The 26,138-nt window shown below is 40.0% G+C and overlaps 1 protein-coding gene across 1 annotated transcript; it reads left to right on the top strand.

Moving 5' to 3' along the window:
• The first annotated feature begins 5,759 nt into the window (after positions 1-5,759).
• Positions 5,760-26,138, top strand: LOC127226300 (inducible T-cell costimulator). The gene is made up of 5 exons (XM_051190212.1): positions 5,760-5,823; positions 21,076-21,408; positions 22,030-22,142; positions 23,382-23,466; positions 25,443-26,138. Exons 1-5 carry the CDS (start codon positions 5,766-5,768, stop codon positions 25,454-25,456), a joined length of 603 nt encoding a protein of 200 aa, XP_051046169.1. The 5' UTR covers positions 5,760-5,765; the 3' UTR covers positions 25,457-26,138.

The following is a 26,138-nucleotide window of genomic DNA, read 5'->3' as shown; positions in this document are numbered from 1 at the left end:
GTCATGTAGCTGGCAAGTAGCAGAATTGAGTGTGGAATAAATTTCTTCAGTTTATTCAAATCTGCCTGTAGCCAATGTCAAACATGTTATAGTTTCAAGCACATGTTTAAACTGGATAGTCCAAGCAGGGCATGGCCATGCACTCCCGTCATCTACTTGGTCAGAAGAGGAAGCAGGAAGACCAAGAGTTTGAGGTCAACTTGGGCTAAGCAGTGAGACTCTGTGAAAAACAAGCAACCCCAAACAAATGACACCATCACCTCTACCAGCAACAAAAGCCACCATCACCACCACCCACCAACAATAAAAGCCACCATCACCACCACCAACAACAAAAGACACCATCACCATCAACAACAAAAATGTGAAAGAAAAAAGCATTCCTTGGGCAAAATCAGATCTTTAGATACCTTTTATTTGGCATTTGTTATGTAGGCTCACACTATTTTTTTAAAAAAAATATAAATTGAAATCTTTGAAAATAGATATTTTGGGAGCTGCAGAGGTGGCTCAATAGTTAAGAGCACTGGCTGCTCTTCCAGAGGACTCGCAACACCTGTATGGCAGCTCGTAACTGTAACTTCAGTTCCAGGGCATCCAACATCCTCACATAGACATATGTGTAGCAAAACACCAATGCATTATAAAATAAAAATAAACAAGCATTGAAAAATACTGATATTTTCTTACAAAGGTGGAGTGTGTGTTTCTAGGGGGAAAATCAGAAGACACTGCAGTTCTCTTCCCTGTGGTGTATGCAACTGGAGCGGATTTGCCACCATTTTGCCTGGGGTCTCCCATTCTCCATTGCTTTTTTTGGGCCCATGATGTTGTCTTATCTGACCACAGCTGCATATGGACATACAGAATCCTAACCACTAGACCACTGGGGAAGACAATACAGGTGTATATGAATTTGTGGGTCTTTTCAGTTGCAGTCTTTGTACTTACTCAAACAGGCCACCATGCTCATCCGTCGGGAGTCCTAAGATGGGGGCAAGGCATTGAATCTAATGGGAGCAGAAAAGCCATCAATAGTTGATGACTGAAATCACCCAGGCAAGTTTTCCTCTCCCAACTGATGAGTGTGAAAACAAAGGCCTGAAGACAAGCAGGGTTTCTGTGGAAGAAAGGACACTGAGAGGGAGGGGGAGGGGGAGCAGGGACAAGAAAGGGGCTCCTGGGAGCATGGGGACTTGTCTGCTGGGGGATTTGGTGAAACCACACCACTCAGTGTGATCTAAGCATTTGGTGCAGGAAGAGGAAAGAACAGATGTGTCAAGAGATGAGAGGAACAAGAAAGGGAGTTGCACTTGTAAAGAAAGGGTCACGTGAGGTGTTTGATCCTCACCTAACGGCCACAGGAAGCCATGGTTAGTGTGCACCAGAGGGAGCACACATGAATTATAGTTACACGTATGATGTTGGTTGAAGACTTTGAAGTGGCGTGAGGAGAGGCTAGAAGCTGAAGCGAGGGATACTAGATGCTGACAGTGCAATGGCCCTGGCAAGAGAGGAAGAGAAACACTTGAGGCGTAGCTAACAAGGACAGGGTTTGAGGCTCACTGTGAAGCAATGGGAGAAAGACTGCTGGTCGAGTGGCTGGATGGAGCTGCTACTCCAGAGAGAGAACGTCAGAGTTCTGACTTACTTGGACAAGGCTCTTTCCACGCCTGCCCATTTCAAAATGGCAAATGCAGCTTAAGGTACTCGTATGTACCTTTGGGATGTTCATTTTAGCTCTGCATTATCCTTCTCAGGGCCACGATGTGGGAACTCCTCTGCTCACTCAAATTTGCTGTCTGACAGCTTTAATCCAGGCAAGAGGAACTAACTGCAGCTCTGGAGAGAAGAAAGCACGTGGCACTGGGAACTCAGCAGCTCAAGAGACACGACTAACACATGCTCTACCTTTAATGTAGCAAATTTTCCATTCCCCACCTCTGCCCAGGCATCTGCACACACAAATCAAAACCCTCTTAAGTCATGGAATAAAAAAAAAGAAAAGAAAAGAAAAAAACAAGCAAATAAGAAGTACTTACTGGGGGCGAATGGAAAGTTTTTTTCTTTTTCTCAGTTTGTTTTTCAGGCACAAGAAAAGCGATTCTGAATATTTAAAACCTTAAGCACTTGTATTCTTTACAGAGATTTTGGGATGGGTCCCATAGCTGGGATGTTGGTGATAAACATCATTTACATAGAAGCTAGCTTTGCTGCTCCCCTGCTTGGTATCAAATGCTCCACATATTCGAGAAGCATAGTGGGTGTGTAGAAACAAACAAATTCCTATCAAATACAAACATACATAGCCACTTGTACTAAAGTGGAATTCAACCATAACTGGTTCAATCTTCCCCCCTTTGAGGCAGAAACACTACACTTACATTTTATTAGAAAAGTTGCTTTTCGTATTACAGGAATTTGGAAGTTCCTTTAGGACCTGAGTACCCTTCCCTCCATTGACATAGGAGGCCAAGGAAGTGATGTAACTCTAAACCCAAGTTCATTGCTTGTGAATGGAAAAAGCTGACGACTCAAGGATAAGTTATCAGGGCAAGGAGCTAGATTTATTTGTAAAGTTATCAAGCCAGCAAATGGAGCACAAGGGCTATGGCATGTGGGTTTTGAAGGGATTTCTGGGGGGCGGCAACAGGGTAGTTATAGACTTTGGATGCTATGCTTCTGTAATTTGTGGGCTGCTGTTATCTGCGGTCAGTGGAAAGTCTGGATTCTCTAAATCTGAAGAAAAGTTACTGATTAGAAAGTCTTATGACTCATGCTGTTTTAGCTCCATTTCCCAGAACTAGTTAATTCTTCAGTGAATTACTAACCGTACAAAAGTTATCTTCCCCCCTGTGAAAATGGTGAGAACATGTTGGGTGGCTTCAATCAGAGAGGCCATCTTCAGCAAAGTTAGTGGCAGATGAATGATGATCCGGCACCTCACTTCTATATGTAATGGTTTTTAAAAACTCAACAAGAACAAGAGAAGCTAAAGGGCTAATTCAGGACTTTCCCCTATAAAAACACAACCAGTAATTTCTGGCCAGATGAACATGGGCTGGCATCAGTGTGTATGATGGTAATGTAGAGTGTGGAACCTGGAGTTTCACTGTGTTGGGATTGACCTGGTTCCTCTGTTTGTCAACTATGTGACCCGGGCTAATTGCATAATCCCCCCTCACTCTCAGTTTCTCAGGCATGACCCAGGAGTGTGATCTCCTTGGTAGAGTTGTTGGGAGAACTGAATGAATGAACACATTAGAAACAGTACAGGTGCTTGGTAAATGCTCATCATTTGGTTCTTGCCTTGAATTTTTCTCAAGAAACTGTAGCTTGGCTCTAGAATTGAGGCACCTTGGTGTTCACGAAAATACTCCATATTTGTGATGTATTAGCTAGCTCTCTGAAGGTAGTAAGAGGAAAGGACCCACACTAAAAAGTATGAGTTGCTTGCACATGCTGTAATGAGGATGGGCAAAATATGTAGTATTCAAGGAAGACTGCAGCTATACCTTCATGACTGTGATAGTTAAGTCCCTGCCATAGTAAAGCTACAGGCTGGTGATGGAGATAGGGGCACCAGGAGAAAAGGGTCTAATTAGCAGCCAACAAGACATACAGAAGAAGGTAGATCATGGCAACAATAGCCTGGGTTGAGTCAAGGTCAGCACTGAACAAACTACAAGTGAGAGATGGGTAGAGTGAGCTTCAACCGTTGAACTGGGTGGGTAACATACAAACAGTGCATGATCAACAACTTCTTGGACTCTCCATGTCTTAACAATAACGGCCCAGAGAGCAGTTAGTCTTGCGTCATTTACCTCAGACTTTGTCGAGTCTTTGTCATAATGCTCTAAGGACCCTAGACAAGAAGGCTGAATGTCGGTGCCCTCTCTTGGAAACCCCTTCCACTCTTGGGAGTTACTCACACTTTAAGACACCAAGGGACAGCCCTGGAGGCTTGAGAAAGCTGCATGATCAGCTACACTCCCCACCCTGGCTTCTAATGTTAGGTTCTCTTCTAGTATCTCTAACTGTGGTTCTGTAGCTCCAAACCTGGGTCTGCTTCAGAGTGACACTTTGGTTACTCTCAAGTGACATAATTTTCTGCCCTAGAATTCACTTCTGAGGGTCTAGGGTCAGTCACTCCTAAGAGGCCCAGCCTAGATCCAGCATTCTTGAAGTCAGATCAGACCTCTGAGTGACAGGATTACAGGCCTTGGCATAAGTGATGGGATCACAGGCCTTGGCATGAATGGCTTCTTCTGCTTCATTAAGATGGAGAAGTAGAACTACTAGGGAAGTAGTTCAAATGTCAGCACAGACATTTACTATAGGACTTGGACCAGGCCTTTACTTCTCTGTGCCTATTTGTGAAATGGGAAAAATAATGGCGCTCAATACATAAAGTGATTAATAGTAACACATAACTTAATAATATATAATAATGTAAATACATATACAAAAATCCATATAAAACAATGTAAATATAATGTAACTATATTCATTGTATGATATATTTTATACAATGTAAACATGTATTAGTCTATATTGAAGTGTGTGTGTGTGTATGTGTGTGTGTGTGTGTGTGTGTGTGTATGTTTTTCTCTCTCATTCTCCTGGCTGCTGCTTGAGACAGGGTCTCTCAAGGGTCCAAGCTCACCATTTTGTCTAGGCTGGCTGGCAAGTGAGCTCTCGGGATCCACCTGTCTCTGCCCTATTGTGCTGTGCTAGGGTTACAGGTATGGTGAGCCACACCCAGGTTTTTACTTGGCTGTTAAGGATTTGAACTCAGGTCCTCATGCTTGGCATCTCCTCATCCCCTCTATGTTTAAATTTTAGGTATATTTTTAAATTAAGATATATTTCACATAAAATGTAGGTATCTATAAATAAATTATTTGTATTATTGCTATTGCTACCATCTCCCTTATCTATTTTTCAGGGGCAGAAGCATTTATCAGGCTTTTAGCTTTCTTGCTTCATCTGTACCTGTTCCTACAGACAGGCTCCTGAGTTTTCATGGCTGTAACATAGAGATCAGGGGTTAAGTTGATCTAAACCTGACCCTACCATTTACAAAACTATGATCTATAATGAGCACCATGTAAATATTATTTTTCAACTTCCTGGAACGTTCCTCATTCAGATGTTTTAAAATTTCAATTTCTTCAATAACTTCATTTATTTTCTGTCCTACTTCACCAAATTTTTTATCTCTGGAGCAAATAGCCCAGACAGAAATGTGTCAAAAATATGTCTTATTCGTCATGTGAGTTGGATCCTGCAGTCCCCAGCTGCTATTGATCTAGAGATACTTCTGAAATGAATGGCTTCTGAAGACAATAGACTTTGTGTCTCTAACCAGAATGAGGGCAGCATTGTCCTCTGGTCTTCATGACCAACAAGATATTCACCCCATAAACAATAATGCTTCTACACAGTGCTGCTATCAATGGCCCATGAAGTTCCTCACCATACAAATGACACATAAATAGCTTTGAAAATAAAATCCATTCACTCATTCATGCATCGGCTCATACACTCATCCTTTCATTCATGCAGGACTGGGCTCTTGATGTGCGGGAGGAGGCGCTGTGTTAAGTTGTCCGTGTAGAGTCTTTAACTGGATGGTAAATGTGACACTACATCAACCTCCACAAACCCACTTCCTCTCAAGAAAACAGAAAACAACCGAGAACGTGAATTCATTGCCACGTTTGAACCCTGGAAGGGGAGGACTGTAGCTGCTCCTGGCAGACATGAAGTCATATCTGTGGTATGCCTTTGCCCTCTGCTTCCAAATCGGGGTTTTAACAGGTGAGTGGCCCACCTTCTTCATATTAACTTATAATTCAAGTGAACATTAAAAAAAATTTAAAGTAGGAAAACTTGGTACAAATGGATTTGTGAAGCATTCCAGCCCACTGCTCAGTGCTCCGAGTCTCCTGTCAGAGCGATGGCACTGAGTTGCGTTGCTTCTTTTGATACTGTGTTTTAACATAAAAAAGTATGTTTCAACAGGCCATTAAAATTTTTAAATTACTTGCTCAGAGTTACCTGTCAGTGGGTAAAGTAGAAGACTGGCTTCACTGTTTCAGAGAAAGATGAAAGGCAAGATAAGTTATGTCAACAGAATGAAAATTCAATAGCCCTGGCGTTTGGGCTGGGAATCTTTCTATAGTAGGGAGTAAAGTGGATGACCTTCCAAAAGAAGAAATTGGACTTTAATCTTACCTGGATGGTTCTACGTCTTAAATGCATAGCTAGCCATGGGTTTTTTTTTTCTTTCTTTCTTAGAGACAATCTTGCCTGCTCCTATAAGGTGTCTAGACATTAAATATGGGGGCCATCTAAAATAAAAAGGGAGAGTGGATGACTGAAGCCTTCACCAGGCCCTGTAAACCTAATAGTCTGGTGCCTTTGATTTTTTTCTGAGGGTTGCATTTATCAGACCACATGGGGCAAGTTAAATGTGACTGTGTGCAATGTAAATTATTATACACTTTTTAATGCTTCTTATTTCATACACTTACATATTATCTTTTTCTTTTTCTATAACTATGGCTGTTGCTATTGAAATTGGGATAAAGGAAGTGAGACATCAAGTTGGGGAGGGGATGTCTTTAATAGGAAAAGTGAAAGCAGAATAGTCAGTGTTATAAGCCCACCCAGAAATGCATTTTTCAGTGGTACAAAGAAGTAGACATTACTTTTCATTCCAAAAAGAATGTTAAGACTAAAATTGAATTTGTTCGGCATTCCATCTTGTGCTGTCCCAGAGTTACACAAGTGTTCTTAAGAAGAACGAGGAATAAATAAAGTTGGCTGGTTTACCTGGAATAAGTACCACTAACAGCTGTGGGACACTGCTTTTTTAGTTATGCGTTCTTCCTGAAATTCTTGGCAGCATAAATGACCCAAGAATCGCCATGGCAGGGACATCCATTCATTTACTTGTCCATTCATTTACTTGTCCATTCATTCACTTGTCCATTCATTTACTTGTCCACTCATCTGTTCACACATGCAGCACTGGACACTTGCCCTGCAGGAGGTGCTGAGCTCCTGTGTGAACAATGGTGAGCAAAACCAGGTATGCCCACTCTGCCGAGACTAAAGGAAGAGAAGTCAATCAAATAACCCTATGAACTGATGACAAGTAGAGGCCCAACTCATTTCGATGAGAGAGTGTACCAAGGACTCAGGTCTGGTAGGGAGGGTACGAATGTAGCTGCTGCCACACAGGCTTTCCTGTGGAAATGGCCCAAATAGGGGTCAGTGGGGGAGATCAGTGTCAAGGCAGCAGAGAAAACTTTATGGACTGACGGTCAATACAAAGTATCCGTAGTGTTCAAAAGAAGGTCAGAGGGCTGGACCAGGGTAGGTGCCGCTGAGCACAGTGGGAAGAAGTTGGGTTGATGCAAGATGAGGCTGAGAAGGAGGAGGACAGGGGTCAGGCTACTCAGACCATGAGGACATGCTAAAGATCCTTGATTTTCTCTTAAGAAAATTTGTGTAAGTTACTGCATGGTTTCTTTGTACTGACTCAAAAGTTTTCTGTATACCAAACCCATTTGGGGAGTTACAGTGGTGGTGTTATACTCAAAAGAACTGTATGAGTAGGGGTACTATTTCTGTAGGAGGGTAGATTCAACCATAGGATTATCACAAGATGCCAAACTAAGCTGATTAATAAATTCTTCTGGAATAGTCACCTGGATCCCAAAGGATAAAACCAATGTTAGTTATTTTCAGCACACGGACAACTGTACTATGTAGAATGCCATTTCCCAATAATAGGTATCAAAATGATGGAGTCACGAGCAGCTAAAAGGTGATAATAAATACACTAACAGTAATCATATTCAAAGTGCCCCCACCAGGGTATGTATACCCGGGAACTCCCATTTTCACAGCTAGAAACAGACAAACTCAAGTAAACTAAAAGACTTAGGGGCCCTCTGTAATACTTTTAATGCTTCCAAGGCTTGGCTTTCCCATGCTACTGTAGGGATTCTTACCCTCAAGCATTGCCAAGAAAGACTCACAAACTGGGAAAAGCTAAGTGATTTGTCCCACAGTAATCAGTGACAGAACCATCATTAGAACACAGCTGTGCCCAGCTCCACTAAAGTGGGAGAGAAATAACATAAATCTCCAGGGGCGGGATTCTGACCAACTTTGTATTTGGTGGTAAAATATGGCAATTGAGAGTCTTAGGGTGTGCCCAGTCTTCACTGGAACCCAATGTAAAATTTAACAAAGTCTCCTTTTCATGAGTCTGGGGTAGTACGAGGCTCTTCCTTACAGAAAAATACTATACAAGAAGAGCTTCTTCCCAGGCAATGGGCATGTTACTGGATGACCTGCTGAAGTCTTGCTTTTGAGAGACTGCTTTGAAAGCAGTGTGGAGAACGCAGCCAGTGTGATTGATTGCTAGTGGGCAATGTCTAATAAATGCAGGTCTCATAAGGTATTCTATCAGGAAGCTGGGAGGGTAAATCTCAGGCCCTCATTATCTCTGATAGTGATTGAAGAGTCATTTTAGAATACCACCATCTTGGGAGAAACAGCCCTTTGGTGATTTTAGCACCACATCCTTCTCACAAAACTCTGAGAGGTCTGGGGAGATGGACTGGCCTCTGAGCCCCTTCCTTCCAGCACCTGTTTCTAGAATTCATGCTGCATTAAAAAACTGCATTAGCAACCTTTTCTTTAGATAGACGAAATGAAGCCATTCTCAGCCTTGATTTTATTTTCCAAGACTGTATATATTTACCTCTTATGTTCCTGTGTTATTGAATCTTCTCATTTTTATTTTATGTTTTGTTGGGACAGTAACATTTCTTCTTAATATTCTTCTTTGCTTCTGGTGACTTTGGAAGGTTAATAATACTTTTTTAAAATTTTATTTATTTTTGTTTTATGTGATTGGACTTAGGTCTGTGCACTACATTCATGCCTGGTGCCCAGGAAGGCTAGAAGAGGGTTTTAGATTCCTGGAACTAGAGTTAGAGATGGCTGTGTGATACAATGAGGGTGCTGAGAATTGAACCCTGATCCTCTGGAACAGCAAAAAGTGCTCTTAATCACTGAGTCATTTCTCCAACCCCTGATGATATTCCTTAGTCTGTCTATCAAGTCATTATGTCCAGAGGATCACAAATGAATAATTAGTTAAATACATACATTATTGGGAATTGATCCCAGGATCTTACATCTGCCAAGCAAGAGTTTTACAGCCAAGCTGCATCTCCAGTCCTAGTGAGAAATAAGCATAGTCATGCCCTTTGCTGGAATGCCTAACCCTTACTTGCCACACTGGTATGAGAACCTTGAAGTGCCCTCCTCTCCCCATTCCCCCATTGGCGCCATCACTGGCCCATGCATGGGTTTTTCTGGACTAGCGTCGAATAGATCATTGTCACATTCTTTCTTGGCAGCATTCCTTTCCTGTCCCTCTGTCCTTTCTTGCCCCTTGTATCACAGAGCTGGTCTTCAGTGACAGCATCAGTGTGGATGCTGCTTCTAAACTGTCAGGTCTCTTCTGTAGTGCTCCTAGGCCTTCCATTAGTCCCAGCACAGGGGACAATGTTCTTTCTCCCTCTATAGGGTGCCTGATACCTTTTCCTGTTACTGGGAACTCTGGAGTGCAGTCTCTTTTATCTGGGGATTTTCATCCACTCTCTATGGTCTTCTGGACTGTGTTGAAGTGCTTCATGTTAGTCTAAATCTTGTTTCTATTTTAACTTCGAAAAAGAAAAGTTTTTTTTTTTAGAATTTGGTACAAAACAATTTTGAGACAAGGTCTTCTGTAGCCTAGAATGGCTTTGAACTTCTGCCTCTTTCCCCACCAACTCCCAAGTGCTGGGAATACAGGTATGTGTCCACCACTGGTTTATGAGGCTGGAGACTGAATCCAGAGCTTCTTGTATGCCAGACTCTACCAACTGATAAACTTCTAGAAATGTGTGATCCTGAAAGCTGTTTGTTTTAATGTTGGAATTCAAGAATTCCAGGCTCACTTGATGCCCTTTCTCGTGTATGTTCTGGAATCTTGTACGGGACCATATATACTCCCATTCCATTTGTGAATTAAACTTTATTCTCTTTTTACAGTATTTTATTCCTTCCTCTAGTGTTTGTTTGATCACATTTTCCTCTCTGTCTCCTCCACACCATCTCTTTCTAGAAATACTCTCAAGTAAAAACTATTCTCACCAAAGTGAGCAGAATTGCTTTCATTTGGGTGCTTATTAATTACAACTTCTTCAGATGTAATAGACCATTAGACTTTCTGAATATCTAGTACCGTCCCAGTAATCTGTAGGCACACAGGGAAAAAAACCAACTTTTGTCTTAGCTTTGCTCATAACATCATCGATAATATTCATTACTTGATGTAAAACGCTTACACTCACAAATGTAGCAAACTGAACAAACACCACCATATATGCTACTTTCCTATTCTTAGATCATTCAGTTTGGGATGCAAAGTGAATTATCAGGCTTTCCAATTTTAAAAAGTATATTTAAGAACCATTGTCATGTTTTCTGCATTATGGTGACTCTGTGCTGTCATTCTTTTAACAAACAAGTCTGTCAAGAGGTGGGTTTCAGTCATTCTGAGAAAAGTCGAAATTTTATAAAAAGTCAAAATTATGTTTTAGAAAGTGGAACATAAGTACATAGAGACTATGAATTAAAGCTGTAGCTGGGCAGTCTATGGGGCCTCTGGTAGTGGATCACTATTTAACCCTAGTATATGAATGGACTCTGGGAGCTCACAGAGAGGGAGGGATATTCCCCTCAGCCTAGACACATGGAGGAGGGCCTGGGCCCTGCTCCAAATGATATGACAGACTTTGAAGACTCCCCATGGAAGGCTTCATCCTCCTTGGGGAGCAGAAAGGGGATGAGATTGGAGTTGGGGGGGGACAGGGGGAGGAGGGGGAGGGTGAGGGAACTGGGACTGACAAGTAAAACAAGCTTGTTTCGAATTTAAATAAAAACTATTATCATAAAAAAATAAATTGAAGCTGTTAGCCAAACCATGGTTTGCTTTCCCTGGTTTGGTCTCTAAAACTGTCTAAAGCAGACAGTGATGTGCAAATTTAAAGAGTCAGAAGTTGGGGTCGCCAACCTCTGTGGGATATACATGGTACTGTGATGATGGAGACTGCTTTGCCCAAGGAAAAGTGGAGAAGATACAGGCTGTGACTAAGCAAAGTGATAGATTCAAGTGTTTATGTGCACTGGACTGCTGGTGCTGCTGAATCAACTCTTTCTGAGTCATGTTGTCATGTTTAGAGCACTTCCCACAAGCAATTAAAGATTCTTCACAGGTGACTGTATTTGCATTTGAGAAATCAAACTTAAACAGCTAATGTTTATGTTGTCCTTGGAGAATCCATTCATAAAGCAGTAGCAACAAAATCACTCAACTCCACTCTAAATCATTTTATACCATCTAAGACTAAAGCAAAACCCCCATAGGAATATTTGTTTGCACTTGTTTAATTACAATGAGAGTTTCTTGTATATATGAATCCATTTCTATTGGAAGATAAGTTACTAAGTAACAGTGAGAAATTTAGACTCTCACATCAGAAAAGATTTTTTTTTCCATGTTCAAAAACCACAGGGCAGCTTAATATACAATGGTTGGTAAATAAATATCTAGGTAAATAAAAGCATTAGACACATGTAATTGCATATTTGAAAAACAATCTTACTGTTTTGGGTTCGTAATAACCCTTTAGGTACAGAACACATCCATAGCACCCATGTGAGTATTAAGTATTTGTACTCTGAGAATTCATATACCTTATGGGAAAAAAAGAAATACTAGAGAAAAATTTCCACTTCTCACTTACAGTTTGTTTTCCCATAGCAAACCACTTCAGATGCTATAGTTTTGTTTCTGTGAAGTAAGCATGTTAGGTTGGAGTATCAGATTGCGGGAAGGGGCGTTCAGTAAGTAGACACTGAAGTCATATCGTCTAGCTTCAATTTATGACTGTGATGCTCACTGCTGACTTCATCACCTGGGATCAAGTCTATTGAACATGGCTATTCAAGCCTTAGTTTTCTCAGCTGCAAAACAGATTAAAAAAGGCGACCTGACTTACAAGCTTGCTTTCAGAAACTCTGTACACAGTTAATACAATGGAAGCTCCTGAAAACTATTGGGGTTCAAAACATTGGGTGGGCGTCAATCAGTTTGAGTCTTTGCCTTTGAACCTGGATGTAAGTGTTCCACAATTTACAGCAAACAGGATTTTTTCTTTCTTTCTTTTTTTTTTTTTTTTTTTTTTTTTTTTTTTTTTTTTTACTTTTCTTATTCTTCTTGGCCCATGCCTAGGGCATCTGCCAATATCATATTGAACCTTCATGGTCTTGTTTTCATTTGTTTTAAAAAAAAAATGCCATTGAGTTTCTTCTGTGTTCCAGGTCCCAGGAACAATTCAATTCTCATCCTTATAGACTTCATGATTAAATGAGGAAGCAAGACAAGAATAATTAGGACTTAATAATATATGTCCTAGAAATATATTAGCAAAATAAAGTGTTGTTGAGAACATAGAGCTGGGAGGAGGCTTTGGGTGTCTCAGAAGAATCTGAAGGAAGGACTTAGAGTCTTTCTTAGAGAATGACAGGATATTTCTAGTTTAAAGGCTGATTAGATTCCAGTTTGCGGAAATGGTGTGAATTCTATGGCCCTGTGCTTCAGTGTGGTTGGAACAGATGGTCTATGCCACCATGGACGCTTTTATGTCATGTCAAGAAGATTGGGTTTTTACCTTATAAACAATGGTGGACTAATGAAGACCTTTAAGCTGAGAAATGAAATATGCTTTAGAAAAACAATTTTAGAGTCAGATGGAGGAAAGACAGGGAGGACAGACTATTGTTGGGGGGCAGGGGCAGCCAAGAAGATGCTCCACAGATGGAAGAAGACATGAATAAGGTCTGGATTGGCAATGGAAATGGAGAAGGAAGATTAAGTTCAAGAGGCATCTATGAGCTAGAGTCAACTAAACTTGGGACTGATTGGATGGAGAGAGTTGGGGAGTAGAAAAGGCGATGAAGACTCTGAGTGTCCTGGGGCTGGTCAGTATTCTCTAAAGAGATAACATTGGGTTTAGTGAGTGAATGGGTTCAGCTTGGACTTGATATATTGATGAATTGACCATGTCCAGAGAGAGATGCTAAAAGGAATGGGAAACTGGCCTTGATGGCTGAGCTGGAGATAAACATCAATGTAAACAAGTTCACAACACAAATGTTCTGTGTGTGAGCCTAAAACACTGTGCATAGCAACTGAGAAGTGGGAAGCAATATATGTATTCATGAATCTCTACAGTATTGTCCCCTCCTCTCTGTGAAATAGAGGCAGTCTCATTTAATCTCATGTGATTTTCCATCCTATGATAATTTTCAAACCACTGGCAGTGAAATCACTAACAGAGTAGTTTATTTGCAAATTAATTATGTTGTGAATATTGATTCAAAGTTTTATAGCACCTTTGGGGTTTTTCCATTTTCACAAAGAAAATAACTTTTAACTAGAAGAAAATAGCTCTTTCATTTTTTTCTTATTATACATGCTTAGACAACCAAGGGTTGCTTTTTTTGCCCCTTTCAGAGTTCCTTGGAGAATAAACACGGAGCGTGTGTGTGTGTGTGTGTGTGTGTGTGTGTGTGTGTGTGTGTGTGTGTGTGTGTGTGAGAGAGAGAGAGAGAGAGAGAGAGAGAGAGAGAGAGAGGAGAAACAGAGAAACAGAGAGGAAGGGAAGGAGGGAAAGAGAATGCTTTGGTTTGGTGGTTTGTCTTCACTCTTCATCACATTTTAAGCTTGCTTTTCTCTATATGGAATAGAGTTTATTTTGCTCACCCATCCTACTGTGGAACCCACTCACTCTTATTAGGTTTTGGGATATTTTTGAATTATAATGTGAGTGTAGGCATGATGCACATGTACGAGTCTGCTAGCCAGGAATCTAAGTTTTAGTTAGTTGGCTCCTAAGAAATGACACTATTTTATTGAAGATAAAAGAGTGGTGGGAAGAAAACTTTTAAAACAATGCTAAAGTTTATATGTAAAAGATCAAGTATAACAAGACTCCAATACAAGCATTTTAACTTTAACTCTCATATCACACTCTTGTGCTCTTCTGAACCAACTAAAGCTTATCATTGTTTGACTATAGAAAATATGTTTAATAAGCACTATCAATAATTGCAAACTCAGGAGATCTTATCTCCCACTCCGAGACCTTTGTAGAGGTTTGTGGTTAAGAGTCTGAGTTAAAGAGAATGAAATCACATTGCTAGTCTGTTTTACATCCTTTGCACTGGGTGGGGTCTCTACATGTCTCTTTAAAGCTTTTCTCAACCAGAGCTAATAGAACTGTTTGCAGGGTCCTAGCTGGGTAGGTCTAGGCAGACCATCTGATACTTAGAAATAAAATAGTTTGGATATCAAAAGAATCACTTTGCAAGTAGAGTCTCATGAGCTGCCATAAATTCTTTGAGGGAGGATTTTGTCTAGAGACTTTCTTCTCTTTCTCTTCTTCTACCTCCACCTGCATCTTCCTCCTCCTCTCTTTTCTTTGTTTTTTGAGATAGCATCCCACTCTGTAGCCAAAGCTGGGTTGGAAGTCACTATGTAGCTCTAGGATGGCCTTGATCTTATGGCAGTCTTTCTGACCCAGCCATCTAAGTGTTGGAATTATATAGGTAGGGGTTATAATATCATCTACAGAGATTTTTAACAGTCCCTAGGAAAAAAAGGAACACATGTTCTTATGTTTAAAAAAATTGAAAATATAAACACTTCACATAATACAAGAACTGTAATTCTACTTTTGAAAACAGTCTATTGGTAGCAATAAGCATAAGTGGTAGAGATGGTATAACAACTATTATTTTTTAAAAAAAATCATGAAAGAAGGTAACAGATTTGAGTATGATGAGAAGAACATACCCAATAAAACATATTGCTCTGTGTGATTCAGGTTTTATAACACCTGTTCTCTAGCATGAACGTTGTCTAGATGAGTCAGCAGAAGACAAATAGATATGGGTAACAAAGCAAGTGTTAGATTTAACACTCAGATTTTAAGACATCACTAGGATATAAACAAGCAGATTCCCATTTGTGTTTTTAACTTAATGTTTAAATGTGTACCATTGGTGCTTGTATTAAAAACCACTAATATGTAGCACTTACTGATATTTGGGTGGGTTAGTACAGTGGTTGTTCTAGGCCCCGTGGCCTGTCCACACACTGGACAAGTTAAACTATTACATACTTCTGGGGATTTAAAGATTCAGTCAGATATAAAGCTGTCTGGCCCTCAGTAATCATGAAAGGGCCAAGAAAAATATCGATTAGTTAAGCAAAACTTTTTGAACCTGGTATCTACAGGCAAAGAACTTTTTCCTTAGATCATTTTCTAGTTATGTGACATGCCATCTTGGGGAAAATATTCACAGTTTTGATTCCAGCTTAACTTGATGTATGCAAATGTAAGATAAATAAATGTGAATGCATACATCCCTGTGAATAAATTTTAATCATAATTTACTATTTACCAGGTGCTGTTGTAGATACTTGGGATGGAATTGTAAATTACCAATGAGGTTCTCTATTTCAAGTTTGTATCATAGTGGGGGTAGCCAGGCAATAAACAAGTAAATAAACAGTCAGACCTGATTATTTTATACAGTGATAAGTATTTCTTTCTATGAGGAAATATGTCAGAAAATGACTTATATGCACTTTGGATAGGTTGACTACTAGCCTCTGAAGAAACATCATTTTGAATAATGAAGATAAAGCAGTCAATTATGGAAGAGAGGCTGGGCATAGCAGGCCAGAGTGAAACCCAAAAGTTAGGCAGCTTTACATAGAAGTGGGGTGGAGGAAGGGGTCGGAAGGAGGAGAGAGAGAGTTGTAATTTGGACCAACTGTGATTAAAATTGGAGTAGAAAGATTTGGTTGACCATAGGAACAAAGGGTAAAGCTTTCTTCCTGTTGACCTACTTTTAGCAGGGGTCTTGAAAGGCTTGGCTCTTAGCAACCACTTTCCCTGATTCCATTGATTGTTGCCAGCAGCACTTCGAGTGTGGATGGAACTGATGCTCTTTTGTGAACTCAGGAAGTTGTGTGACCTAAGGAAGAAAATTAAATCTGGCTGAGCCTTTGAGCCTTTGTTTGTGCATAGTAGTCTTGTTGCTTTATATGTAAGTCCACCATGGATGACTGTATGTTTGTGTATGTGTGTGGCTGCTGGGAAGTATATCAGAAGTAAGGAATATGAGATGAGGGTATTTGTAGGATGTTTAGGACATGGGAAAACAATGTATATAAGAATTTATTGGGCATTGAGATGGTATGAGAAGAAGTCATAAACACAGTAAAAACAATAGCAGAGGTCACATTTTGGAGGACAGCTTTTGTGTTAATTGGGTATGTGAAAAAAAACATAAATATGAGAGAAATCAACAAAGAGATGGGTGAGAGGGATACTTAAAATTTTAACTACTTCTGTGGCAGACGAATTAACGAAACAGATTTGACAACCCACCAAACAAAACAGATTCTTGATATATATGTTGTTGCTATAATGCCAGTAATCCAGATTATGTATTAGACAGGGAAATAAGAATATCTAAAGAGAGTAGAAGAAGTACTTTGGCTTCTTCTGTAATTGTAAGATACCAGTATGCTCACATTTTCCTTAAACTTGTCCACTTGTCTATTAAATGCTTTTCATTGTTATAAGGGACTCTTTTGTCTCTTGTTGGTCTGTCTCTTTCCATTGTGCTCTCTCTCTCTCTCTCTCTCTCTCTCTCTCTCTCTCTCTCTCTCTCCTGTGTGTGTGTGTGTGTGTATTTGAGCCTATATACATGTAAATGCACACATGTTGAGGCTGGAGATTAATACAAGTATCTTGCTCTAGTGCTCTTCATTTTAGTTTTTGAGACAAGGTCTCTCACTGAACCTGACTCTCACTGATTTGACTATATTGACAGTGTTTGGCTATATAGTTTAGTCTATGAGTTCCAAGAATGTTTCCCCCCCACTGCCTTCTTGCAGTCCTGGGGTTGTAGATGCAGGCTGGCATATTCACCTTTGTTTATGGGTGCTGGGGAATCTGAAATCATGTCCTCATACTTACATGGCAGTCTCTTAACAGACTGAGCCATCTCTCCAGACCACACTACTTTGCTCTGTTTTCTTTGTATTATTATACAAAATTCAGCTAGAGGTGAAGAAGATTTAGCACATCTGTTCTACAGGTGCAAAGTGATTTTGAGGTAAATGTTTAACTACTGTGGTTGCAAACATTCAAACTGCAGGTTTATAGTTGCCAAATGCTTTTTCTAGACTGCAAGTTTAAAACTTAAACATAAGAAATGTGAAAACATGAGTCAGCCTTCTCATTACCATGTTCAATAATGAAAGGTGAGTTAGGATATGTTTAGGCTAAGAATGATCGTTGGGATGAATATTTATGAATGCTTGATGGATGACACTCTGGAGGCCCCAGCTGACTTTAGTGACACATAACTTAGTTCTGCATGAAAGAAACACAGAACCCTTCCTAGCCATCCCATATACTTCTGCAGGAATGAAAGATAGTTTCTCTCACTTTAACATTTTCCTGACTTCTTGCAATATTCTTCTGTAAGAGAAGATTAGGGGGGACATGATATCTTTGATGGAGGCTCACCTGACAGTGAAGTCACGTCTCTCTTGGGCTCTTCTGGATGTGTTCTGACCCTTAATGTAAAGAAAGTGTTGGAAAGACCCCCCCCATCACTCTTTCTCTGTGTGTATGTGCATGTATTTGGAGTGTGTGAGTGCATGTGTGTATATGCATATATATAGAGAGAGGCCAGATGTCAATTTGTACATGCAAGGAGTGTGTGAGTACACACATTTGTGTAGATGTTAGTGTGTGTGTGTGTGTGTGTGTGTGTGTGCGCGCGTGCGCATGGAGTATGTGAGTACCTGTGCTACGTGTGTGCATATGTAGAGGCCCGAAGTCTATGATGGTGACTTCATTAGTCACCTTTTCCCTTCGTTTGGACAGAGGGTCTCTTGGTGCACCTGAGCTCACATTTCTGGCTAGTGTTTTCCCAGAAAGCTCCTGAGCCTTGCCTGTTTCCTTCCCGAAGCACTGGGTTTACAGATGCCAGGCTTTTGGTGTATCCAAACCTGAGTCTTCATGCTTATGCAATAAGCACTTTCCCCTCTGAGCCATCTCCCCCAGAAAGAACCCTTTGAAGACACTGTTTTCACTTCTTATTTTACAGAAGAAAAGAGAGAAGTCCACAGGGGTAGCTGGGCACAGCCACGAGACAGAACCAGAATTTGCTCTTGAATTCCTTGAGCAGCACTGCTCCTCGATTCCAGTTACTTTTCACCTCCTGCTGGCTTGTGGGTCACAGAGTGGGCAAAGTACAGGAAGCTGTGACATACAAGGCTTTTTATGTTATGTGTGTATATAGTAGCTGTAGACAGTTTTGCCCCAGGATCTCTTTTGTGGTTTGCTTGCTGCCATTGTAAAGGCTCCGGGAAATTTTCTCTGAACAATACTAAAGGAACTGAGAAGCTGTCCACTGATCTTATCTTCTGCAGCAGACATAAAGTGTGGGGCTCACAGACAAACGTCCTCATGCAGAACGCGCTCCCCACCACCTGCTCCGCCCCGCCTTGAATCTAATGCAGCCGCACCTGTTTGCAAGTGTCCTCTGCTCCCACCCCCTCTGCCTTTAACTTACACTTTTCTCTGTATTAGAAAAAAGTGAAAGCAGCATCATTTTTCCTTCTGCATAGTTTCAGACTTCTAAATCGTAAGATCAAACATCGGTACAGAGACGTGAACAAATAATAAACGAAAACTTTGAGTAACAATCACATAAGCTACCTCATCCCACAATTAGCACAAGCCAAGAATGAAACATTGTCAGCACACAGACACTTTTCTCCTTTCTGCGTCCTATGTTCTTTCCTGATTCAAACTCTCTTCTCCCCTTCAGGCAAAAGCATTCGGGTGGATTTGTGGCTTTCATTCAGATATTTCACACTTCTCTCTCTTAGTGACTAAGCAAGGAATCACAACTTACAGACATTCACTTATCAAAAGTTGCTCATAACATCTTTTCTACTCATAGGCTGCATTTTTACTTTGAAAATGTAGGGTAATGATAGTCTGAGATTACTTTAAGCAAAACCGCAGGAGTAAGATTTTTTTTTTTTTTTCCTACACTGGACATGAGGGTCAGTTCACTCAGGCTTCCCTTAACTCCAAGGATCATTCCAGCATTCTTTGGAAATCAACTTATTGAAGAACCATCTCCTAGCTTCCTTGCTTTGCAGACTGTGGGAGATAAAACATGAAAACAAAAGTTTGAATGTGGGAAAACAATAAATGTTCTCAGAGCAAAAGCCTCTCTGCCACTCTGCTCATGTCCCTGGTCCCAGGGTGTTGATTTATGTTCTACATTCTCTTCAGATCAATGATCTAATACAATGCTACTTTTAGGTATTTTGTCTACTATTTCCTGTTGTTTTATTGTTGAATAAGGAGTATTGCCATATTTGGAAGCTGGAACACGTTTGTTTATTTTTTTATAGCCAAGCCTCTAATTTGAAAATGTTTCCTACAAATATGAGAGGTATATGCTAAGAGCTAGAGATACTAAAATAAATGAATAAACAAATAAAATGATTTTAATGAAGTGTGAAAGGAGTTAAGGCATCAAGCATAAACAGAGATATGGCAAATAGATCATCTTGTATGATGCCAATCTTTGTATATAAGTTGTATTCCTTCTTTAAAGAAATAATATGGCAAGACACGTTTGGGCAAATGAGGGTGTTTATAGAAAATCAGAGTGCTGGAAATAATTCTGGTGTTGTCTTAGTGCTTAGTTTTAATAAATCATGAAAGATTAACACAAAGGCTCATTAAAAATGATCATGTAAACATAAAAAACTGAACTGTTATGAGAGGACATTGTATCATGATAGCAGAGCATAAAATCCCACCACTAAAAACAAAAAATATAGAAATACGTTCTGTTTACTGGGGATGCCTACTTTTTCAAAATTATCTTATACTTGTTTGATCTTCTTAAGAAAAAAATTTGCCAACTGAAGTAAAAGCTACCATCCTGGTATTTTTTTCCAAACAATTTCAGCATAAAACTTTTCATTAACAAATGACATGTCATTAAAAACAAACAAACAGAAGAATACCTTGATCCTATAAGCCAGGAGTTGATGTGCAATTGGGCTAAAAACATTTTGGTCTCCTCCTCCTGAGGTCTCCATGAGGTCTCAAAGAGTGAAAAAACGTGAGCAAAAATCTGGGCCTCTCCTGATCATTGGGCCGATTTGGTCCTTATTGAATGGGTTCATAGGAGACACTCTACTATTTGAATACAATTGGTTTGTTACTTCACTTTTTTTGTGATAGGATGTAATGCTGTTTATATATAATCATTTAATTTTAGCCCCAGTAAATTTATATACTTTCAAAAGTGATTTTTTTCCATAACATCTTTTTGCAAGTCTTGTTCAGATAAAGGAAAATCACGCTTTAATTTTAGATTTAAAATTCACTTCTTCAAAGGGGCATTTTCTGACCCTCTAGTGAATATGTAATACACCATCCAACCCTACCACATTTTCCCTGATAGCACTTTGTTCCTAGCACAAATTATAGCACATCACTCATTTCTCCATTTAGCATCTGGCCCCAGTGTGGAACCTGCAAGAGCATGGAGACCCTTTCTGTCTAAGTCATACTATCTAAACATGTTATTTGACAGGTACATCTTATATACTATTACATGAAGAGCCCATTTATAGTGCACAGTTTTGCCTTGTCATATCCTGGGTTTGTTTGCTTGGCTATGACATCTTTCATTTTGGTATCAATAGAGGTGACTTTATAAAAATTAATCACATTCCCACTTAAATATAATTATTAAGGCAACATGTTCACAAAACAGCACACTTACTTTGTTCTCTTTCTTTTGAACCAGGAAAAACCAATGACTCAGACAAGCATAAGATGTTTTCATTTTACAATGGAGGTATACAGATTTCTTGCGAGTACCCTGAGACCACCCAACAGCTAAAAATGCAGTTGTTCAAAGGGGAAGAAGTCCTCTGTGAGTTCACCAAGACCAAGGGAAATGTTGGGTCCAGCAAGAATCCCAAGTCCTGTCCATATCAGTTGTCCAACAACAGTGTCTCTTTTTTCCTAAACAACCTGGACAGCTCCCAGAGCAGCTATTACTTCTGTAGCCTGTTGATTTTTGACCCACCTCCTTTTCAAGAAAATACTCTTCCTGGAGAATATTTGCATATATACGGTAAGACATTGGTTGGGGCTGAAGAGTATATGCACATTTCCAAGGCTTTTCTCACCGATAGAAACAAACAAATAAGTACTTTTTTTGTGTTACATTCTTTAGGTGTAGTTGGCAACAAATCATCTTGGATGAAATATGTGAGGAATGATATGTTGTTAATATTCAGTTCATATTTATCAGGAAGAAGTGATTTAGTGACCTATACCATTGAGTTGGAATTAGGGCTTAATTTTTCAAACACTCAATTCATGGCTCAATGGATAGTACCTCTACTCACTTAAGGTAAAAAGTGCTTTGGAGATTGAGATGTGATGATTTGAAAATCAGTTTTTATACCATGCATTTTCCTACTTAATCTTGTGAAAACTGCAGATGGAAAGTCTTTATCTATTAGTCACATTTGTAAGCACTCTAGCATAGTCTTTCCAGTTTGGATTTCAGAGTCCTTGCTGGAAGGTGGCAGTGATGCTGATTGCCATCTACTGCCCCCATCATTGTCAGTTAGAAAATACTTTCTTGATTAAAAAGCTTTACAGTTTAGGGAAGCATTCTCTATGCAGCGTTGAATGAAGACATGTGTTTCCGGGTCTTTCATCAATGTGTTCTCCCCCCCCCCCCCAGAATCAGAATCACAGCTTTGCTGCCCGCTGAAGCTCTGGTTGCCCATAGGATGCTCAGTTTTTATTGTGGTATACATTTTTGGGTGCATATTTATCTTCTGGTTTGCAAAAAAGGTAAGCAACTTCTACTTTGCCTTACACTTTCTTTCCTGGGTGGTCATTTACTCACCAGTGCCTGATGCTCTACTAGGAGTGACCTGAGAAAAAGGGAGGCAATTCCCTTCCCCCCCTCAATTTACACACTAATTAAACTAGTGACTTAGAACAGAGATTATCTGTTTGTTTTTTAGTAGCTCACCTCATTCCCAAAAGAGCTCAGAGGGCTTACAGAGATACAGTATTATAACTACTTTTTTTCCTAAAAAGATAGAAAATTGGGGCCAGTCACAGATAAAGGTTAGGAAGGAGGTTAAAATATAACAATAGATGTCTTTGGTTGTTGAAAGTTGTTAAATGTTGGAATAGGATTTGAATATAAGTTTCCTAAGAGTCAAGATTAAGTGGAAACAATTAGTTATAAGTTTCTCTTACTTGACAAAGTGAAACAGTGAGATTATCTTATTAGTTACCAATAGTAGCTAAGAAGGAAACTGCTTCTTTATGTGTTCCATCACCATACACACTCCTTGTTTTTTAAGAAAAAGATTAGAAAAGCTGTTCAGAGGCAATATAACAGGGACAACAAAATATCTTTTTGTTGTGAAACATTCTGTTTACACAACAGATTCTCAATTAAAGAACTTACTCCAGTCTGTATATTATGTATATGATAGCATGTAAGTGCCTGCTGCAGTGACCATTAGTTAGACTCTGTGTTTGTGTATGAGAGAGAGAGAGACAGACAGAGAGAGAGAGAGAGAGAGAGAGAGAGAGAGAGAGAGAGAGAGAGAGAGAGAGAGAGAGAACTATTTGAGAGGGAGGTAGAACATGCCCTAACATCCATTATCTAACTCCATTGAGAAAGGAATAATCAAGGCAAAAATGAGGAGGAAAATGACACATAAAACATTAAAAAAATTATTGCAGTGTGTGTGTGTGTGTGTGTGTGTGTGTGTGTGAGGAGAGAGAGAGAGAGAGAGAGAGAGAGGGGGACATCTCTAGGCTATTCTTTCCTTCCACTACTTAGGTGTTGGAGATTGAGCTCAGGTCATCAAGTGCTTTTTCTACTGATCCATCTCATAGTTCAGAAAGCACTTTTAATTGAAAACATTTGCATGTTGTTCTACTGAGCCTAAGTCCAAAATTACACTTTTGTCACCCACCACTTCAACAAAAGACAGAAAACACTTGGAAAACAAGCATGAAGGTAGGAAAGAGCAGATAATAAACCATGTTTCTAACTTTCTCTTCCAGAAGTATGGATCCAGTGTGCATGACCCCAATAGTGAATACATGATCATGGCAGCAGTCAACACAAACAAAAAATCTAGACTTGCAGGTATAGATTCCCCCAGGGGTTTGGGGAGGGAGGAATGCTCTTTATGTTAAGACTTGAATTTATTTATTTTTATTTTAAAAGAAAGGAAACTTTTCCTAAGGATAATTTTAGCATTTTGTGTGTGTGAAAATCTGGGTTACAAACTGGGTTTATCCATTCTGTAGTATATTAAAAATAGTTCATGTAAATTACTATTAAAATAAATTATTAGGGGTCCAGGGTGTAGTTTAGTTTGTAAAGTGCTTATCTAACATATATGAAGTCCTGGACTTAATCCCAGTACCATAAAATGGACTATTGTCTGAGTACTCAGGAGTTGGAGGTAGGAGGATCATAAGAACAAGTTGAGGCCAGCCTGTGATATATGGGAACCTGTCTCAAAATTAACAAAGAGAAAGAGAGAGGGGAGGGATTGTAGAGAAAGGAAAAGAAAAAGAAAAAAGGAAAACCAGGTTGCAGTAACAGCATAGAAATTCAAGCCTAGCCTGACCTACAGAATGAAGTGCTCCAGGCCAGACTGAGCCGCTTGATGCATCCTTGTCTCCGAAGAAGAAAAGAAAAGGAGAAGGAGGAGGAGGAAGAGGAGGACTAGGAAGAACAGGAGGTAGAGATGTATGTGTTCAGCTCATTGGTAGAACACTTGCCTACTATGCATGAGGACTTAGGTCCAAACCCTAGTACAATAGAAAAAGATCCATAGGTCACAGTTGTTTCAAGATAATTTTCAACTAAAATTAAAAAACAAATTGAGATATATATAGATCTTCCTTTTGTAATTTTCATGAAATCAGATGGTGCATATTTATTGGACATCCTTCAACACAACCTTTTGAGTGAGGTACCAGAGGGTGATGGGAATTTGAGAAGAGGCTGAGAAGGGAGGTTTAGGTTGCTGTTGGGGGTGGTGGGTCAGGGTAGAGGAGGAATTAATGATGATACTTAGTTGTTTGGCCGTAAAGAATGTCCAAATTGGGTGGCAATGGAAATTCGGTTGAAGCTGTTGCCTAGTTCATTGAGAGTTAGAGGCGGGTGCTGTCAATTCTGAGGAATATCCAGGGAGCTTGAGGCATTCATTGTGGAAATTTTACACATCTTGTGCCCATGGATGGAATGATATGGGGTAGGAAAAAACAGAAACTATCACAGTTTGGCTACCATTTAGTGGCTCAGGGACACACATAGACTGTCACAGGATCACTGCGTGAAAGAGGGTCTAACCCTTTATGGTTAGTCATTATTCTCTTTGTAGATAGTCAGGGCTGAAGTTCAGACTGCCTGTGGCTCCTTTCCAGATAGTTAATGTCATAGCTTTGGCACTTGCTATCAGCTTTGTTTGATTACTTTGCTTCTTCAAAAACAACAGCATACCTCATCGCAATAATTGTGTTAAGGTCTATCTTAGTTTGAATTCTTGAGTGTAAATCATTCACTGGAGTGGTAATCCCATGGAGAAGTGGCAAAAGGGCAGGGGGAAGAGAGACAGGCAAGAATAAAGGTGATTGTAAGGTTGAGAGTATCGGCACTTGTTTCTGGGGGTCTGACTTAATGGGACCTCTGCTATGTGTACAGAGGCTTCCCACAATTTATAAGAAGGATGGGAAATGAGACACTTAACCAGCAGCCTCATTTCCTACAGTTGGCAGCTGTCTTCAGCGGGCATTACCTCTCCCTCATTCCTGAACTAGGTTCAGAATAATGCTGTTCCCAAGTCTTCAGAGAAAGTCAAAAGCAGGAAGGCAAAGTGAGGTGCAGTGGGACTATGATGCTGGTGTAGCCAGGACAGCAGATATACCTCACAGGCATAGAGATTGTGTGTGTGTGTGTGTGTGTGTGTGTGTGTGTGTGTGTGTGCGCCGTGCATACGTGCATGTGTGCATGTGTGCATGCGTGCATGTGCTTGTGGGGGGCACACCACAGGGAAAAGCAGAAAGCTTGCTAAAGGGAATTCAACTCACATGGAATTTTTTTTGTTACAGGTGTGACACCTTAATCTGGAGTACTCTGGCACCTATGGAGGAACCACACTGACCAGTTCTCCTGAAAGTTGAACTGAGAAATTCTATTTTCTGGATCACGGGGCATCTGATTTGATGTGACTACAGGAATCTCCTTTGAGTATTTTGTTTGTCTGGATCAGTGACTACTAGGCCCTCAGAATTTCAACAGACTGCCTGGGAATTTCTGAGTTCTTCTAAAGCAAACACCTTCTTATAGAGGGTCCAGCTCATGTGTACTCAACAAACAGACATCACTTGGTTAGAATCCCCCACTCTCTGCACCTGCTTCTAGCTACACACTGGCCAGTAAAACAAACACATCTACAACATGTTCACAAAATGCTACGGGTATTAATCTGTAAAGCACACAGGCAGTCAATGGCCAGCATCTGCCCTCATTTTTCAGATTACTTTTTCTTGCTGTAGGGATCAGTATTCTTTCTAGAACCGACAGTAGAGGGAGATGCTTCATAACAGTAGCTCTTGTGTTTCTGAGATGTTGGTGTATATACTACATTGAACTCATATATTAGTACCAACACAACATTCTCTTCCAACTTCTACACTCCAGTGATCACTGCTTGAGGGGTATAGATGCCTTATCTTGCCTTCAATTTTCCCTTTAAAGATACTTCCACATGTCTACTTGGCAGGCTGCAGACTACAATTTTTTAC

The sequence above is a fragment of the Phodopus roborovskii genome, unplaced genomic scaffold (genome assembly GCF_943737965.1).
Source record: "Phodopus roborovskii unplaced genomic scaffold, PHOROB, whole genome shotgun sequence".
In the NCBI taxonomy this organism is placed as follows: domain Eukaryota; kingdom Metazoa; phylum Chordata; class Mammalia; order Rodentia; family Cricetidae; genus Phodopus; species Phodopus roborovskii.
Note: the sequence above shows the minus strand (reverse complement) of the source record. Positions and strands in the feature narration are given on the sequence as shown.

What these genes read in the sequence shown, in the direction of transcription:
- LOC127226300 (XM_051190212.1), top strand. Translation starts at nt 5,766, where the DNA reads ATGAAGTCATATCTGTGGTATGCCTTTGCCCTCTGCTTCCAAATCGGG. An exon ending in CCAAATCGGGGTTTTAACAG is followed by an intron (nt 5,824 to 21,075) that starts GTGAGTGGCCCA and finishes CTTTTGAACCAG; the next exon opens with GAAAAACCAATGACTCAGAC. An exon ending in AGAATATTTGCATATATACG is followed by an intron (nt 21,409 to 22,029) that starts GTAAGACATTGG and finishes CCCCCCCCCCAG; the next exon opens with AATCAGAATCACAGCTTTGC.